The 17,353-nt window shown below is 49.0% G+C and overlaps 1 protein-coding gene across 1 annotated transcript in view; it reads right to left on the reverse strand.

Annotated features, from left to right (window-relative positions):
- The window catches only part of LOC135264030 (1,4-alpha-glucan-branching enzyme-like), a 151,559-nt gene that overhangs the window by 52,052 nt on the left and 82,154 nt on the right, over positions 1–17,353 (reverse strand). The window contains exons 10-12 of the mRNA XM_064352604.1: positions 16,376–16,474; positions 2,017–2,127; positions 215–386 (exon numbers count right to left, since the gene is read on the reverse strand). Of these exons, the coding sequence (XP_064208674.1) occupies positions 215–386; positions 2,017–2,127; positions 16,376–16,474 (382 nt within the window). The remainder of the gene's footprint in view (positions 1–214; positions 387–2,016; positions 2,128–16,375; positions 16,475–17,353) is intronic.

The following is a 17,353-nucleotide window of genomic DNA, read 5'->3' on the forward strand; positions in this document are numbered from 1 at the left end:
CTGAACTGCATGTGAACAGTTTGCTCAGGGGGGGTCGCACACACCATAGAAAATTTAAAATACCTTCCTTTTGAGCATACAGGCGCCTTAAAGCAGACATGGCATTTTAAGTCCTAGGGATTCGAACCTGCAACCTTTGAGTTAAAAGGCCAGCCCCTGAAAATCCGTCATAATACCGCAGCGCCATCTCCCCCCCCCCCGCCCCCCGACTCACCCATGAAGTTGAGGTAGGCCTCCCCGCCCAGGCTGTGCGTGAGCAGCCGGATCATCTTGTGGAGCTGGAGGCCACGGTCGATGACGGGCGTCATGGGGTCCAGGCGGCTCATGTTGGTGTACATCTCCTTGTCCATGAGCCAGAAGGCCAGAGACTTGTCCCCCACCAGTGCCTGACGGGGGGGGGGGGGCGGGGGTGGTGAGAGCACAGATGTCCCGGAGACGTTAGCAACCCTTTTCTCAAATTCACTCCCTCTCACCAAGACTGCTTTGGATAGTCGCCTGAATGAGTTGGGGTGAGTCACTCATTACAGTCCATAATAATCTAGCTCCTGTGACCTGTCGAGGGTGTATTCCTGCCTCTCGCCCCAAAGCATGCTGGGATAGGCTCCACCACCCCCCGTGACCCTGACCAGGAATAAGCAGGTGTACATAATGAATGGACAGATGAATAATCTAGCTCCTGGGTTTTCAGCGGGGGGTCTTTGAAGGTACAGTAGGGGGTCTCCCTGGCCAGTCTTTGATATGGATTGCCAATGACTTTTAATAAATTTGGGAAAATATTTCGAAATATAAAACCTTTTTTTAAAAATAATATCACTTGTGATGGGGGTATCCTGAATGCCTCTGAGCCAGGGCGAGGTCCCGGGATCAAACAGGTTGAAAACCCTTGATCTAGCTTATTACAGTTTATTAGCTTATTAGAGCTGAAGAAATATTCACCTCTTTTCATTAATGCCTGTGGCTACTGTGGTAGGAACGCATACCAAATGTAGCTTCAATTCCTCTTAAGAAGCTTTTAAAGTGACCATTTGCACAGTTCTGTTGTGTTCAGCAATACCGGTCTTTCGATTTTAACACGATTCCCATCATGCACTTTTACCAAGATCTCACAGACAGCTTAAATAAAGACGCAATGAACTATGGGACATGGAAGCAGTGAAACACTGAGATGGCTGCAAACGCTGTCTTTCAAGATAAAGATTTAAATATCCTATTGGCATGCCGATTTTATCTCAGTTGATGAGAAGTTCCTGCACGTGTAAATACAATTGATTTTTAAATGGCAGTGATAATAACAGATCGCAGACAGCAGGAATACTGATTTACATGTGGTTTTCGTATTAATCTTCGCCAGTGTTTTACACGTTCCATACACCGAATGGAAATCTGCTTGTTTAAACCATACCGGGACGAAACCACTGGACCAGAAGCGCGAAGCACAATCTCTCTGGAAAACATTTCACTTCTAAGTGTGTGAAAATTACAAATCAAGCGCAGCGTTTCGTCAGCCACACCAAACGACACTGTGCAAAACAGACGGCCCTCAGATAGCTGATTGATAATGAGGCACGCGAGGCCCAGGGTCCGGCCTGAGTTCCTGTTCTCCAGAGCAGAGCCTTTTGGTCTTGGATAAGTGAGCTTGGCTCAGCTCACAGAGCTTCTCCTTCAGCCCTGGACTTCCAGTAAACCAGGCAGGTTTAATTGGAGTTCCTGTCTGCAGTGCAACAAATCTCCCGCAAGAAATAATTTGCTGTCTACTAAACAAACTTCGGTGTGAATAATTATTCCGCACCTCGCTGATCTCCGAGGATTATAAACAGATTTGATATTTTAATTTCTTGACAGATCAGCGCATTAGAATTTTTTTTTAAAGCTACTCTCCCTCCTCTCCATATGTTCTGAAACACGTTGTCCTGACACCTCTCGTTGACACCTGCTTGAAAATTAGTGGTGCGGTTCCCTTCACGCAGACTCCTCCCCCTCCCAGCTGCACGCTGATCGACAGCCGTGTCAACCAACCTGGTCGTGGCTCTCGGCATACGCGATGGAGGGCTCTCCCGACCTCCTATTGGTCAGAGTGCGGATGATGTCGCCGATGTCCCAGTCTTCGTCCCTGTACTCTTTCAGTATCTGTGGAGACAAAGAGGAACGCCCACCCCAGTCAGACCACTGGGTATTATGGCACCGGTGTCTATTGTCTGATCTGACAAATTAAAATTAACCGGACAACTTCAATAAACGGGCGACCCGTACAAAGAACGGCGACAGAAGTATCTGGCTTCCAACTGTCAAGGTACACGGAGGGAAATGAAATTTAATTAAAATCAAGGGAACGCATTAAATATTCAGATACAGTATTAACAATGTCAGGGCGCTTTGATGATTTTGAAAGGGAAAAAAAAATGTGTGTGAAGTGAGTAGCTGCTATTAAAGGGTTTGTCTTTGGAGAGAATAAATGAAACGGAAAATCCTTTTTGATGATCGGTGAAGTGAATCGCAGCAAATTCACTGTAATCCTGAGTCACAGAATGCAGACCTATTCTAAAACATAATATACGTCTACTCAGAAATGAGGCCACATAATTTACACCCTGCTCTGAAGCAGAGTCACAGATTTTACACCCTGCTCTGAAGCCTAGTCACAGATTTTACACCCTGCTCTGAAGCAGAGCCACATAATTTACACCCTGCTCTGAAGCAGTCACAGATTTTACACCCTGCTCTGAAGCCAAGTCACAGATTTTACACCCTGCTCTGAAGCCTAGTCACAGATTTTACACCCTGCTCTGAAGCCTAGTCACAGATTTTACACCCTGCTCTGAAGCCTAGTCACAGATTTTACACCCTGCTCTGAAGCCTAGTCACAGATTTTACACCCCGCTCTGAAGCCAAGTCACAGATTTTACACCCTGCTCTGAAGCCTAGTCACAGATTTTACACCCTGCTCTGAAGCCTAGTCACAGATTTTACACCCCGCTCTGAAGCCAAGTCACAGGTTTTACACCCTGCTCTGAAGCCAAGTCACAGAAAATGACCTATTCCAAAGCCACCTTTAGTCACCACATTCATACCTTCTCTGTAGTTGAGTCACACAGAATGTATGCCCTCCTCTGAATTTCAGTCACAGGATTTAACACCTCAGTTGAACCACAGAATTTAAACCTTACTCCAAAGTCAAGTCACAGAAGTTTACGGGAAGTTTGTAACTGTGCTCCAGAGTCAAGTCAATACATTTTTTCTCCTATATGAAGAGGTCACAGGCTTTTGGAGTTGAGATGCTGCATTAATGCTGTGTCCTTCATGATTGTACATGACTGTTAAACCTGCACTCACAGAATCCTCCATGGCTCTCCAAGAGAGCGCAAGGCAGAGATAAAGAGATGGACATACAAATAAAATGTTTATGTAATGTATTGCCATAAAAAGATATGCTGTGATATAAACTAATAGCTGTGTTAGAATGTACCTGTGACAGAACGAGAGAATTTAAAGCGGAGAGTAGTGGAATGGTTAAAATTCTACAGTGACCTTTGCGTAGGACGCCGTGCTAGGATCGCTCAGGTAAGATGCGTTACAGGTAAAGAAGCGCAGGTTGCCGCCGGTTACTCTTCTTCCGAGGGGCCTTGCCGGAGTTTAGGCGGCTGCGGAAAGCGCCGGGCCGCGGGCACCGGGGGACAGGGAGACTGACAGGTGCGCCGGAGTGACGGGCGGGAGAAGCCGGGCCCCGAGAGCGTGATTAGGACTGACAGGTGAGTGACAGGAAAGGAAACCTTTTTTTATTACAGCGCCGCTTTTAAAAGGGTCCAAATCAATAGAGGCAAAAAGGCAATCAATGTGGCCACTTTAGAGTGGAGAGCACGGACCGCCTGCCTCCCCCCCACCCCCACGACCCCCACCCTCCCTCGCCACCACCCTCACTCACTCACAGGGTAAACAGAGCTTCCTTCTTTTTACCTACTATATAAACTTTTCTTTCAGACTTAAAAGAGTTCGCTTCTATAAGCAAGACTGGCGTCTTTGTTTGGGGGGAAACGGTGCATGCTCACTTAACCCTGAGCTGCTTAAAATTCCAGCTTAGTCCAGCCGGGATTCTAAGTTGGTTTTAAGGTGCGTTTTCGACACTTCTAGCAGGTCATGGCTTCTTAAAAGCTAGTCTGTGTCCAGTCAAAGCAGGTTAAAAACTAGTCTGAGCAAGTCAAGGCTGGTTAAAAGCTTGTCTGTGGCCGGTTAAAGCCGGTTAAAACTGGTTAAGGTATCACAGAGGAGGATTAATGGAGCGTTTGCTGGAGTGTGGGTGTTCTTTATTTTCTCTTTGTCTCATTCTTTGGCCTTGCCGCTGACGGTGCCAGTTGGACGCGCAAACACTAAGTTCTTTTCATTAATCTGGTAGAGTGGACTAGCTGGCTATAGGCTGTTCAGCTGGTGAACAAGCTGGTCGACCAGCTAAACCCAGCCAGAAGGGTAGAAAAACACAGCTCAGGCTGGTTTAAGCTGGAATTATCAGAGGGGTGTATGTCGAGGGGGTGGGGGGCGGGGGGGTGGGGGGTGTCTCTTGTTCGTGATGCGAGGTCGGCGGGGTCGCGGAGGGGTCATGCGGGCGTTTCTCGGGAGTTCGCTCGCGACCGCGCCCGACGCGGCGGAGGACAGATGGCTTTCATTAGCGGGGATATAAAAAGACGGAGGGAGCGGCAGGCCAGCGGGAGGCGACGGGGAACCGCGACGCAAGCGGCGCTCACCTGGAGCGGGGAACAGCGCCGGGGACGTGTCTGAAATGGATGATTAACTAGCGCCCGCCGCCACCGCCGCGCTTCGCTGTGAAGGTCTCTCTCTCTCTCTCTCTCTCTCTCTCTCTTTCTCACTCACTCACACACTCTCTCTCTCCCTCTCTCCCCTCTCTCTCTCTCTCTCTCCCAACGCTTGCGTGCCTCAGTGGAGTGAGGGAACGTGTGTGTGTGTGTGTGAGAAAGAGAGAGTGTGAGAGAGACTTTGATGCCCCATCATTGTCAATTCATTACACGAGAATGAAGATTTAAAAAAAAAAAATTAAAATAGTGATAATAAAAAAGGACCAAAACAAATACACACATTATCAAACCACAAACATTCAATATACAGTATATATAAATAAAAATAAACCCTCGTCGCAGATCAACCATATTTTTTTGATTGACCTCGCCCCTGCCCCCCCCCCCCCCATCCCCCAACAGGGCAATATGTGTGAGAAAGAGAGACAGAGAGATAGTTTGTGTGTGAGAGAGAGACAGAGAAAAAGTGTGTGTGTGGGAGATAGAGACAGAGAGAGAGTGTGTGTGAGAGATAGAGACAGAGAGAAAGTGTGTGTGTGAGAGAGATATCTGGGTCAGATATGTATTTTAAATAGTTGAAACTTCCAATGCAGGTTTGTCGACATTCCTGCAGATCCCTGAGAATTTAAATTTCATCCCTGAGTATTTTCACCAATACACGGTACTTCACTGGTATCAACAATCCGTTTTACTTCACCGATATTAACAACACATCTTCCATCACAGATATCAACAATACATGTTACTTCATATAATTGACTCAGGTCTGATGTGCGTGTGTGTGAGTGTGTGTGTGTGCGACTGTGTGTGTGCGTGAATGCGTAGTCTAGCAGTATTTGTGCATAGGTCAGGGAATCTCTGTGCCAGTCCTGTCGGAAGCAGTGACTCTAGTGCTCAAGCCGCAGGATCACCGAACAAAGTCTGCACTTCAGAAAGCCCTCCAAGAGAACAGCAGAGCTTCCAGGGAGTCTGAACACCAGCTTACAGTCCCTTTACCTTTCCCGCTTTGAAGAAGATTTCGAGATAGCATTTTTTTTTTTTTGAAGATTAAGCTATCTGACGCCCTGTCAACACGCCTCCAGTCGGCCTGTTCCGCCGGGCTGCCTTGTGATCAGTGAAACGGGTCTCGGGCGGGGCCACCTGTCCCATAAAGGCGCTTTGCCGTAATCGCGCGTTTTTTATTGTGTCCGCTCAGCCGTCCGCCCCGGGGAAGCGTCCTCCCGGCTAGCCTACCGCGCGCGGCTGCTTCTGTATGGCCACCGTCTGTCTGCGCAGTCACTGCACCGGACAGCTCTGTATGCTAACCCACCGGCTGCGCAGTCACGGGTCTGGAGAGGTCTGTATGCTAACCCACCAGCTGCGCAGTCACTGCCCCAGAGAGTTCAGTATGCTCTGTATGCTAACCCACCGGCTGCGCAGAGCTCTGTAAGCTAACCCACCAACTGCGCAGCCTAGGCCCCGCAGAGCTCTGCATGCCCCCCTACCCCCCCTCTAAACGCTTAGGAGCGTGCCCAACTCAGCGCCAGAGGTACTGCCACAGGGCCCTTCTTGCATGCCACAGCCGCCGAACCCTTTTCCACATCCAGCAGCCCCCGCTAACAGTTTCCATTACTTCCCAACCAATCACGGGCCTGGGAAGGGAAGGGCCGCTCGTTAGCCGCAGGACGCCTCTGTAACATTATCGGTTAGGAGTGACAGCGTTTTGTATTAGCGATCTGATCTAATCACGGAGACCCGTGTCGCACGGCCTGTCCGCTTCGCCGATTAGGACGTCTTCATTTCTCAGAGAGCCGCCGGGCCTTTCCGGCACGTTCCGCTGGCGCTAAATGAGCGGCATTAATCAGGCGGTCGGGTGAAGGACGGGCTAGCGGGAGAGCGGGAGAGCGGGAGGAGGGCGGGGCCAGGATTGAGGGGTGCGGTGGCCCCCTGTCACTGCGGTGGTTACAGGTTACCCGTGGGTACCCTGGGTCTATGCCCACTGAAACTGTCTGATTTACATTTGTGTGTGAGGCCAGCCAGGTGACTGAACTCTCTCTCTCACACACACACACACACACACGCGCGCACACACAGACACAGCAGCCAGCGGTAATGAAAGCCATTTGTCTGCTGTTACATGCACTCAAACCAAATGTATGACGCTCACAACCATACAGACACAAGACCTAATACAATTTAAGAACAGAAGAAATGAAAAGGCAAGGCCGTCATCTCCGATGCAGACAGTGAGTCTGAGAAACACCAGAGCAGCCGCTCACTCTGCATTCTGCTCCACTGTTTTTGTACACAGCAGCGGTCGCTGGAGAGAGAGGGGGGCAGGGGGGTTCAGACTCCGAAAATTCCCCCTCCTCTCCGGTACCATCACCGTAACCGCGGCAGACGGGCCGGGGCCCGCGGCGGGCCGGCGGTTCTCCCCACAGACACGGCCGGACCAGAACCCCGCAGAACCCCCGAGTCAACAAACAGGGCTCTCCGGAGGGATGCCGGTCACGCGCTGGCAACCCCAACAGAGGAGAACCGCGAGGAGGAGGAGGACAAACGCCACGCTCAATACCGCCGTAACCCGATTCTGACAGGGGTTGCCGCGGACTACGGCGGGTCTGAGCCGCGGACTTATCTCCGGGGGCCAGCAGCGACCGGCAGTTTTTTCCCCGTCCACCTGATGGGTCATTATCTCACCGATTGGCCGGAGACCGCAGTCACCTGGCGTCTCAGGTGTAAGCCGGTCTCTGATTAGAGGAGGAGAATGAAAGCCAGCGGTACCGCTGGCCTCCTGGCTCAGAACTGCTGTCGGCTGCGATCCTTACATCCTCCCAGGCCCACACATTGGGGTGAGGGGGGTGGGGGGGGGGGGGGGGTGCGGGGGGTGGGGAAGCTTTCACAAGCCCAGTCACAGTCCTATATGCCAGATACGCACAGCGCACAAAGCCCCTCCTCCCGCAAAAGGACCACTTTTTAACTTACAACCACAGTTCTAAATAACCCCCCTCCCCCTTCCCAGTCCACAATCGAATGAAAAGGAAGGGGGGTCCCCAAAAAAAAATGCTTCCAATTTTGCTTATGTCCCCAAAAGCTCTGGGGGGCAGCCCTGTACCCTCCTCTATACAGTCACATACATAATACATTTTGGCCTCCTTTCTCCACATCTAATTAAATAACTAAATGTGGTCCGGATCAATACAATACATCCTTCCACAGAAAAGTAAGGAACACAAACATGCCCTTGGCGACAGCTCATTTGAGGTGAGAGGGGGGGCATTCACTGTTATGAATGAAATCGATCTGGGGGGGGGGGGGGTCTAGGCAGGTTCTTACCCCCGCATCTGCACCCCCCCTCCCCCAGGGGGAGCCCAGCGAATCGCAGGTAGATTAGTCAACAAGCTCAGAGACCCCACGGCTTTTCCAGCGCATTCCATCTCAGAATCCCGCTCTCCGCTGCAGAGACCTCGTCACAGGGCTTAGGGTTCAAAGTGAGGGCTGTAATGAATAAGCAGATCAATGTTTCATATTATAGCCACTGTGCTTGAGACTTATATAAACACACACACACATTCCCACACACACACACACATGGTAAACAAACACACACTAAATGTATGTATACTGCATTTTCATATTATCTTATGGTCTATACCAGAAGAATATATTAACAACGCATACATAATTTATTCATTTCATGTCCTAATAATCAATTAGAGAAATTTCAAAAGCTGGTCTCAGTCTCTTGCATTTAATTATCACATGCAGTATGTTCCCTCCTTCAGCTTACATTCAGGCAGAATACGTTAAATACATCTGTACAGCAGAACGGCATCCATCTCACTGGCTCTGCCTGGCATCTATCTCACCCTGAAAGATGCCCGATTTGTTTTCATGAGTAAGCATGAAAAAGTTGGAGAAGGGGGATGGAGAAATGCTGAGATGTGCGTGAAGGGACAGACCGGCCCGGTCAAGAACCTTTACAGCGACGCTCTCTCGCTTCTGAAACACCGTTTCCCCCACGCGAAGGGACAGATAGCGGGTGCGCAAGCGCGCGCAGGGGAGGCTGCGCTGGCGCCAATTCCGCGAAAAAGGGTGGATTTACTGCACCCGGGAGAGCCCCACCGAGTCGAGAGCGGCGTTTCGGCCATTTTAAGCCGCACCCCACTTCCGTGAGCGCTGTCGCCAGGGAAACCCCCCCTGCTTCTGAGGGGTCTGGCGAGGTAACGTCAGGGACGAACTTGCGTGTTTCTCTCTCCGTTGCGTGTATACCGGCAGGAGAGAGCCCGGCGTAGCGGAAGACCAGAATTATTCCCAGATTCATTAACACGTCCTCTTTTTCTCATATCTTACCTCCAGATCAAGATCTCCCCCCCCGCCTCCCTCCTCTCCTAGATTTAATGAAATCTATTCTTTATTTTTAGCGGGCTATGGAAGCGAGCGCAGGCGCTATCTCTGCAGCGTAATGTAATACGTACTGTATTTATATCCGATTCCTCTCCGCGGTTCCGCTCGCATTTGCGAAGGTTCGTTTTACCCTTGAAAGTGACACCGCCCGATAAGGGACGTCACGGGCGTTATTATCGATAATGACACAGCGGAAAAAACAGCGGAAGCTACCCTCTCGATCCTGAGAATGAGGGGGGATTGGGCGACGGGATGAAACCCAGTCGGAAAGGTCAGAGACCCGCGGGCGACTTCCTGGACGCCATTTGGGGCCGCGGAGTCGAACTTCGTTCACGCTGGCAGCGTGGATCCTGTGCCCGGTGAAGGAGGCTCGCCCACGGCATGGACAGGTGGGCACAGACCTCACAGGACCGCTGGCATCGAGGGAAACCGACCGTGGTGCCAAGCGAGACTTACAGTACAAAGCTTTGCCCCCCCCCCCAGAACCCCCCACCCCCCGTACCCAGAATCTACAAATCTCAGATAAATCCCCTCTTTCATTTTTTTTTTGTCCTTTACAGTTTTTTTTGTTTTTTTTATTTTTTATGAACTCAAGCAGGTTGGAACCTGGTTAGAGCAGATGGTTCGGCATACTTTATGGCTTTTGTTTCAAAGGAGAAGGACCGAAAGAAAGGCCCAGAAATGCTTGTGATGTTATAAAAAGAAAGAAAGAAACAACTTCCAAAAAGAAAAAGAAAAAAGCAAAGCTAAATGCTATCCAATTAGGAAGGGGCACTGGATCGGTCACCTGAAGTGTGACTGTCCTTCTGAATGGAAGAAGATGCACAGCCACCTTGAAGAGCTCAATAGAACAATATATATAAGGTCAGGTGGGTGTTCATGTCAAAGCATGTGCTCCTTTTGGCAGTGCTCAACAGGCATCTCTTCAAGCTGCTTCCAAATGCAACCTATGGCAGTGAAAAAGAAAACCATCACCCAAACAACAGAACACAAGATAAAAAATGAATCTTAGACAATGACAATTAATTCCCGCCCGATGCTCGCTACAGTCTAGGTGGACAATACAGCTGCCTTGTTTACCTTTGGCAGCAATGGTAAGTCTTCATTTAATGATTTTTAGCGACCTTTGACCCGGTCTGACTGAGATGACCAAACTGGTTAAGAGGCTAAACGATAGACTCAAGAGCGAAATATCAAAATGTCACGACCTGCGCACCGAAGGAAAGGTCGGAGTGAAGATTCCTCGTGAGCTGAAGGCTCCTTCAGTATGACCTTATAAGTCATTATTAAGCAATAATGGACCCAAAAGCATTGTGGGAAATGTATTTTTTCAGCAGTAGGGTTTTTCAAGAGGAGCGAGTGGGAAATCTGACCTGGTCAAGTGGCAGTCTGAGGGCAGGCAGTGAGTAGGGCATACACACCGTATGGGATTCCAGCTTCTGGCCCACAATGCACAAGGCCATAAAAGAAGGGCCTAGAGTGGGCTTACCCGTGGGCTCGGACACCGCCGGTCCTCACGTCGCATGATTAATTAACCAGGAAGGCCTAGAATGCTGCTTTCTTGGCCAGGTCACTCTTGAAAAAGAGATTTTAATCTCAATGAGACTTTTACCCAGTTAAATAAAGGATATATAGAAAACATGACAGCCTTTCATTGTGTAGAGGTGAAGAGACAAGCGAACAGACGACCTTGAGGGCTCTGACTTTGAACTGAGATGTCCAGCTTGGAGCCAACAGACGTCCTACAGCTCATGTGTGGGGGGGGGGAAGGGGGGGGGAGGGGAAGGGCACGAGACGGGGAAAAAGAGAGGAGAAGCGCAGAGGCCGGGCGCAGTTAGCGAAAACCAGCCCTCTCGCGAAAGCAAACGCAAACAGACTGGGATGTACAGCTTGCGAATTAATGACTACACGAGCATACGGAGACTCTGACCTCTGCCGAGCGCTCGCAGACGCAGATGGAGAGAGAAATCTGTGGAAGCGCAGATCGGATCGGAGCTCTGTAGCCAAGAGCGCGCAACTACGCAGGGGCAGCCTGTTCGGTCTCGCGCTCGCGGCTGCAGTCTTGCTACCGTCCAGCAGAGGGCGCAAGCGAGCTGAGCCAGTCACCTGCCACCGGTTCAGACTGGAGCTGACGTGACGGCACCGTTGACACGAGACAATATCCCGGAGCAGGCCAATAACAATTTATTTATTCAATTATTTAATGGAAAAAAAAAAGAAAGCTTCATATAGCTGTCATCCATTTCAAAAAGAAGAAAACACCAGGAGTGCTGGAAAACAGAATACAGGGAATGTACACACACATCTCATTTATGAAATTCTTATCAGGCAACTGGAAAATTAAATTCCATGTGCCGGGGAGTCGGATATTTATTTACAAGCGCCACAGGCAGCACGGGTTTAATGTCATTATATAAGGTAGGCTACAGTTTTAGCACAGGTCAAACCAGATTAGTTTTGGTTTGCAAATATTTTTTTTTATTTGTCGATATGTGGTTTGGGTAGTGTGACGGCGTGAGACCGCAAGACCTCAAACGCGTGTCTCCCGCCAAAACCGTGAGATTTGCCAACCCTGCGTGATATGCGGCATTGCAGGTGCGTCACCAATCGCAGAGCAAAATGCATTTCATGGGGAGCGGCCTTGCCTGAAAATATATAATTTCCGGGGGAAAATAATGGGTCTAATAATAATAATAATGTGCAGTTCTCTCGCGCAAGCTCAGGGGCTAAGTTCAACCGACTCGTCAACCAACTATGACACGCCCCCCCTAGGGAACAGCAGAGCAGCCAATCACGGCATTCGGGAGCAGGGGGGGGGGAAACGCTCCAAATGACCCGGCCGGTCTTTGCACACACCGGCACGCAATCGCTTTCCTCTCTTCTCTCTTGCGAACCGCCTTCATCGTGGTTCGTAATTACCGTCGTCCAAACACAGCGTTCTGATCAACGCTGAAGTAAACCCCACCCACCCCCCCATCCTGGAGAAAGGGGGGACGATTCCGTTAATTCGGTCGCTCGCGGTTACCCAGTAAGTTCTTCACATGCAGGTGCGCGGTTTCTATTCCTCTTGACACGGGGACCGGAAAGGGGCGGGGGGGGGGGGGGAGATGCGTCACCGAGCCGCGGAGGAGACCTTTCCGCCGTCACCTCTTGTGTCTGATAAAGGACGCGCGAGAGAACAACACCTCCTCCGAATGTTTTATTCAGACCACTGCCTGAATGCCATTACGCTGAAGTGTGTGTGTGAGTGTGTGTGCGTGCATATATGTATGTATGTGTGTATGTGTGTGGGTGTGTTCTTATTCGACATTTTGTAATGACACAAAATCATTTTTTATGACATGTGTATGAGAAACGCATAATTGATTCTCTGGATATTTGCAGCCAGGGCCTGTGGCAGTTATGCAGCAGCTAATTCAAATTCATTTGTTTACAAATCAAAAGTATTGCCATTTTACAGTCGCCTCCTGACATTTAAGCAGCCTCACAAAAGCAGTCTCACAGTGTTACGTCTCACAAGGAGGCAATAATGATTATCTGTACGTTTTTAATACAACTGTTGTTAATAACTGGTAATTGAATTTTATTTGTTCTGCCACTGTTTGGAGAATTTGAATGAGGACAAATTCAGTCTCTTCAACCTTCCCGATCATTACGGTTGGGGAATTTTCAGGAACCGTTTCAGGAATGTTTTTTTGCCTGACCACTGTCTAACAAACAAGTGGGACTGCGTCTAACCGGAATATTCCGGAATATTCTTGAAATGTTTCAGGTTGGCTGGGTACCAGGCAAAAACTCCAAGGAGGGAGCAAACAGTGTCAAGGGTTGCCATGCCACCAACGGACAGTTTCAGCTCGGGAGACCACCGCTACATAATAGCGGTGGCATCAATATCCATCCATCCATTATGTACACCAGCTTATCCTGGGTAGGGTCGTAGGGGGGTGCTGGAGCCTATCCCAGCATGCATTGGGCGAGAGGGAGCAATACACCCTGGACAGGTCTATCGCAGGGCGCACACACAACATTCACTCACACGCTCATACCTACAGGCAATTTAAAGTCTCCAATCAGCCTACCTGAGTGTCTTTTGACTGCGGGAGGAAACTGGAGTATCTGGACGAAACCCACGCGGACACGAGGAGAACACGCAGACTCCACCACAGAGATGAATACAATGGACGGTCTTTATAATGGAACTTAATGAGCTTGTTTACAGGTTTGGTCAGTTTCTTTCTGGCACAGACTGAGGTCTGTTGTTGCCTTTTCCTTTTCTTTTTTTGGAGAGCAGGATGTCATAATCCGCCAAAAAAAAAGCCGTGCACCGCTGGATGCTGTCACACCCCCGATCAGGTCCGCCCCGTTGCGAACGCTCCTCACTCCGCTCGGCTTCAGCGACCGGTTTTGGGGCTCGGTGAGCTCGCTGAGCTAAAAGCCCTGTCAAATCCAAGCCTGAGTGGACACGCAACCAACCAATGAAGAGTCCGGAATGACCCACAGCGAATAGCGCGACAGGCCTGAGAAACGGGGGGGATGGTCACGAGAGCTCTCGGCCAATCAACGATCCCGCTTGTTTACCGCTTCAGTTTTGACTCACCAGTCGGAAAGCCACCATCGCCAATCATCCACCCGAGGGCTGTTGAGATAATTATAATTATTACTGCTTTAATATGTACTTGTTTCTTAATAGCAAGCCCTTTATCTCCCCCCTCCACGCCTCGAGTACTGTGCCAGTGCTGACTGTGGCCAGTAGCATACAGGGAGATGGTCTAGCGTAGCCTGGGAAAGAGAGGGCTTCAGTCAGTCACTGCTGGTCAGCCAGGTCCCTATAGGTCAGCCTGTCTTCCTCCCATTCATGTCTACCTGAGCTGGACTTGCCAATCAGTCATCCCAGGGTCGATGGGGAAAGTGGCAGAGACGAGCTCTGGGCATTCCGAATTTGGCAGAAAAGGGGGGGAAAGCCTTCAAAAATTTGATTTTTGATGAATTTTGTCTTCCTGTTGTTTTGCTGGGTAGCAGTGTAGTATAATGGGTAAGGAACTGGATCTGTAACCTAAAGGTCACAGGTTAAATTCCCGGGTAGGACACTGCCGTTGTCCCCTTGAGCAAGGTACTTAACCTGCATTGTTTCAGTACATATACAGCTGCATAAATGGATGCAATGTAAATGCCATGAAAATGTTATGTAAGTTGCTCTGGATAAAAGCGTCTGCTAAATGCCTGCAATGTTATGTAATGTAATGTTTTGCTTCTTCAAGTGCTGCATAGAACCTTCCGGAGACTCGGTGTCCAAACAGGATCTGTGGAGCCATGCTTACCTGGCAGCCTTGGTCTGCATTCAATCAGCATTGATTTCTTAACTTTCACTAACAATCGAAAACAACAATTATATATTTATTTTTAGAAAATTAGGTGAGTTCAGGTATCACGAAAAGCAACTTGACAAACTGAGTTTAAGAAAAGAAAAAAAGCATAAATGTTAAGGGTAAATGCGGTAAATGTTGATGGTAAATGTTGCTTAAATATAGACCCCTTTCCCATATTCTTAGCTCACCGATATCGAGGCTAACAGTAACCGCCCAGAGCACCACGGCTGTTGTTTTTATACTGCTCTCGCTGCATAGTCAGTCAGTGAGAGAGAAGTGAAGATGGACTCCTGATTGAATTATTTTAATAACATTGCCTCGGGGTAGGATTTCCTGTTTTAAATCAGAACCAGTGTCTTTATTGGGTTTGGGAAATTCGCTGACTTAAAGCACATCCGCCCAGTCCATTGTGCAGCAAGTGCAACCCCACACAGCGGAAACCTTTTTCCATCTTAAATTTAGGCATTTAGCTCTTTTGCAGAGAGACTTAGGTTTCATAAGTGCATAATACAGGTTCAGGCAACGAGCAGCACTTATGCCAATTCAACAAGGTTACAGCCAATAGGAGTAGTCTAGAGGTGAATACCTTAACTTTCAACTTCCCGTTTTAAGTCATTACATTCCTAGGAAATTCGGGGCAGTGAATACGCACTTACTCTACCCAAAACCTAAGAATACATGTCATGTTTTAACTCTCTATCTCCACCGTTTGTGGCACGACAAAGACCTTTTATACATTTTGAGGCGAACTGCGCCCAACGCAGCACCAGACTCCCGTGTTTAAAAAAAAAAAAAAAAATTCTCAAGGACATGTTTATCTCGACAACAAACGGAAAGCCACCTCGCCTTCTTCCTCCCCGAGCCGCTCGGATGTTCCTTCTGAGAGCGCGTCTCAGAGACCTGATGCTAATCTCCCTGCGGAGAGACGACTCAGCGGAGGACTGATATCCCTTTCTCTCCCCCGTTGTAAAACAGCGAGTCGCTGACCCCCTCCCCCCCCTGTTTTTTTTTCGTATTTGAAGAGAGAGGGACGGCGGTACGGCCGCGGCGCGCTAGCGGCTGCTTTCCCGCCGAGCGCATTATCGCGAACTTCAAACGCGAACGAAACGGGGGCGGGGGGGGGGGGGGTACGACGCTATCTGTGCGCAGGTGAGAGATCCCCCCCCGCGCCGGGATTACAAGACAGGAAATGCAATTCATATCCTTTGTGCCATTCGAAAAAAATAAATAAAATAAAACAAAATAAATAAGTAAAATAAAAATATGGCGAGAATGCGCGCCTGGCCTAGATCAAAGCAGACAAGGAAAGGAATATATATTTACGTGCGATCGTGCCGTAGTCCCTACAAAGGACCCTTCTGAAGCAATTCATTCCCCTGTCAGAAAAGGCCGTCGAATTGACTAACTGAGGAATCCGGCAAAATATTTCACAGCGGCATAGCTTTTTTTATTTTTTATTTTATTTTTCCAAAAAAAGGAGATGGATTCAATACAACAGGGTGAATGGGTATCTTGCAGTGATATCTAACCCGCATTGCAATATTCAATAGCCACACTCTGCTCTACCCCGTACATAATTGTAGCTACTTGAAATAGCCTTCTATTTCATGTCTGAGAATCAATTTGCGCTGACAGAGCGCAGCAAGTGGCACCCGTCCGAACCCAAAAACGCAGCCGTTTAACACAAAACGGGGCTTGAGTTTTGGCCCTCTGAAACATAAAAGATGTTTTTCTTTGGTAAAGTCGGGAACTGCAAACGTGTTAAAATGGCCAAAAAGAACGGGTGCGTTGTGGGAACGCGGCACGGGGCTGCAGTCTCACCTGGATCCACTTGTCCGGTATGGCCATGGCCAGGCGGTAGTCAAAGCCACACCCTCCCTCGGTGATTGCCCGGCACAGTCCCGGCATCCCCGAAACGTCCTGTGGAAAGGGGGGGGGGGGGAGGGGGGGGCAGGGTTAAGCAGACTGCTGTCACTCTATGGGTTGCTACGACAACTGACCAAAAGTGCTCATTTGTGCATGATCTGTCAACATCAGATGAGCCCCAAAGGTTAAATTTGCCCACTTGCCCTTGTAAATAAACCCCATAAATCCCATCCTTGAAAAGTACACAGTCATTCAGCTTGTCTGAATGAGGAAACATATTGATTAATGACATTAATTTGGCTCCTTTTTTCATGCTCAATATGTTCATTTTATTTGTTTCAAAATTATTGCAATGGGAATGCCATCTTATTTTAGACCCCATCAGAAACAATCTGGAGAGAAAGAAAACACTTAAAAGTCTAAAAATCACGCTGGTTTAATTACGTGGAAATAAATGTTTAACTGAAGGTTAAGGGTCAGCACAACCATTAGAAGTGCGTTCCGTATTGTGATGTCACAATCTGATCATGCGGTTTCACTCATGCTGGACATGAACCTGTCGGGAAAAGTTGTGGGTAAAAAAAAAAAAAAAAAGGCGTCTGCCTTTCAATTTGAGGTCAGTTCCTGTATAACCTTGTAATGTGGTTTCGGTTTGCGATTGGCCGCCCCGTCTCCGTGCTCCCGCAGACTGGCGGCTCCGAGGAACCCCCCGGGGGGACGGTTTGGGGGAATTAAGCTGACAGGAGCGCATCTGTGTGGTTTGAACTCCGGAGGAAGAGAGCACTCTCAGATCTCCTCTGAGACGTGCTTTAGTGATCCCGCCGTTTGGCCCGCTAAACAACACAATGTGTGAGTGGCGAGCACAGACCTCTCTGTTTACTTGTTTCTGACCCCCCCCCCCCCCACCACCACCACCCCCTCTCTCTCTTTCCC

This window comes from Anguilla rostrata, chromosome 9 (genome assembly GCF_018555375.3).
Source record: "Anguilla rostrata isolate EN2019 chromosome 9, ASM1855537v3, whole genome shotgun sequence".
Classification (NCBI taxonomy): Eukaryota; Metazoa; Chordata; class Actinopteri; order Anguilliformes; family Anguillidae; genus Anguilla; species Anguilla rostrata.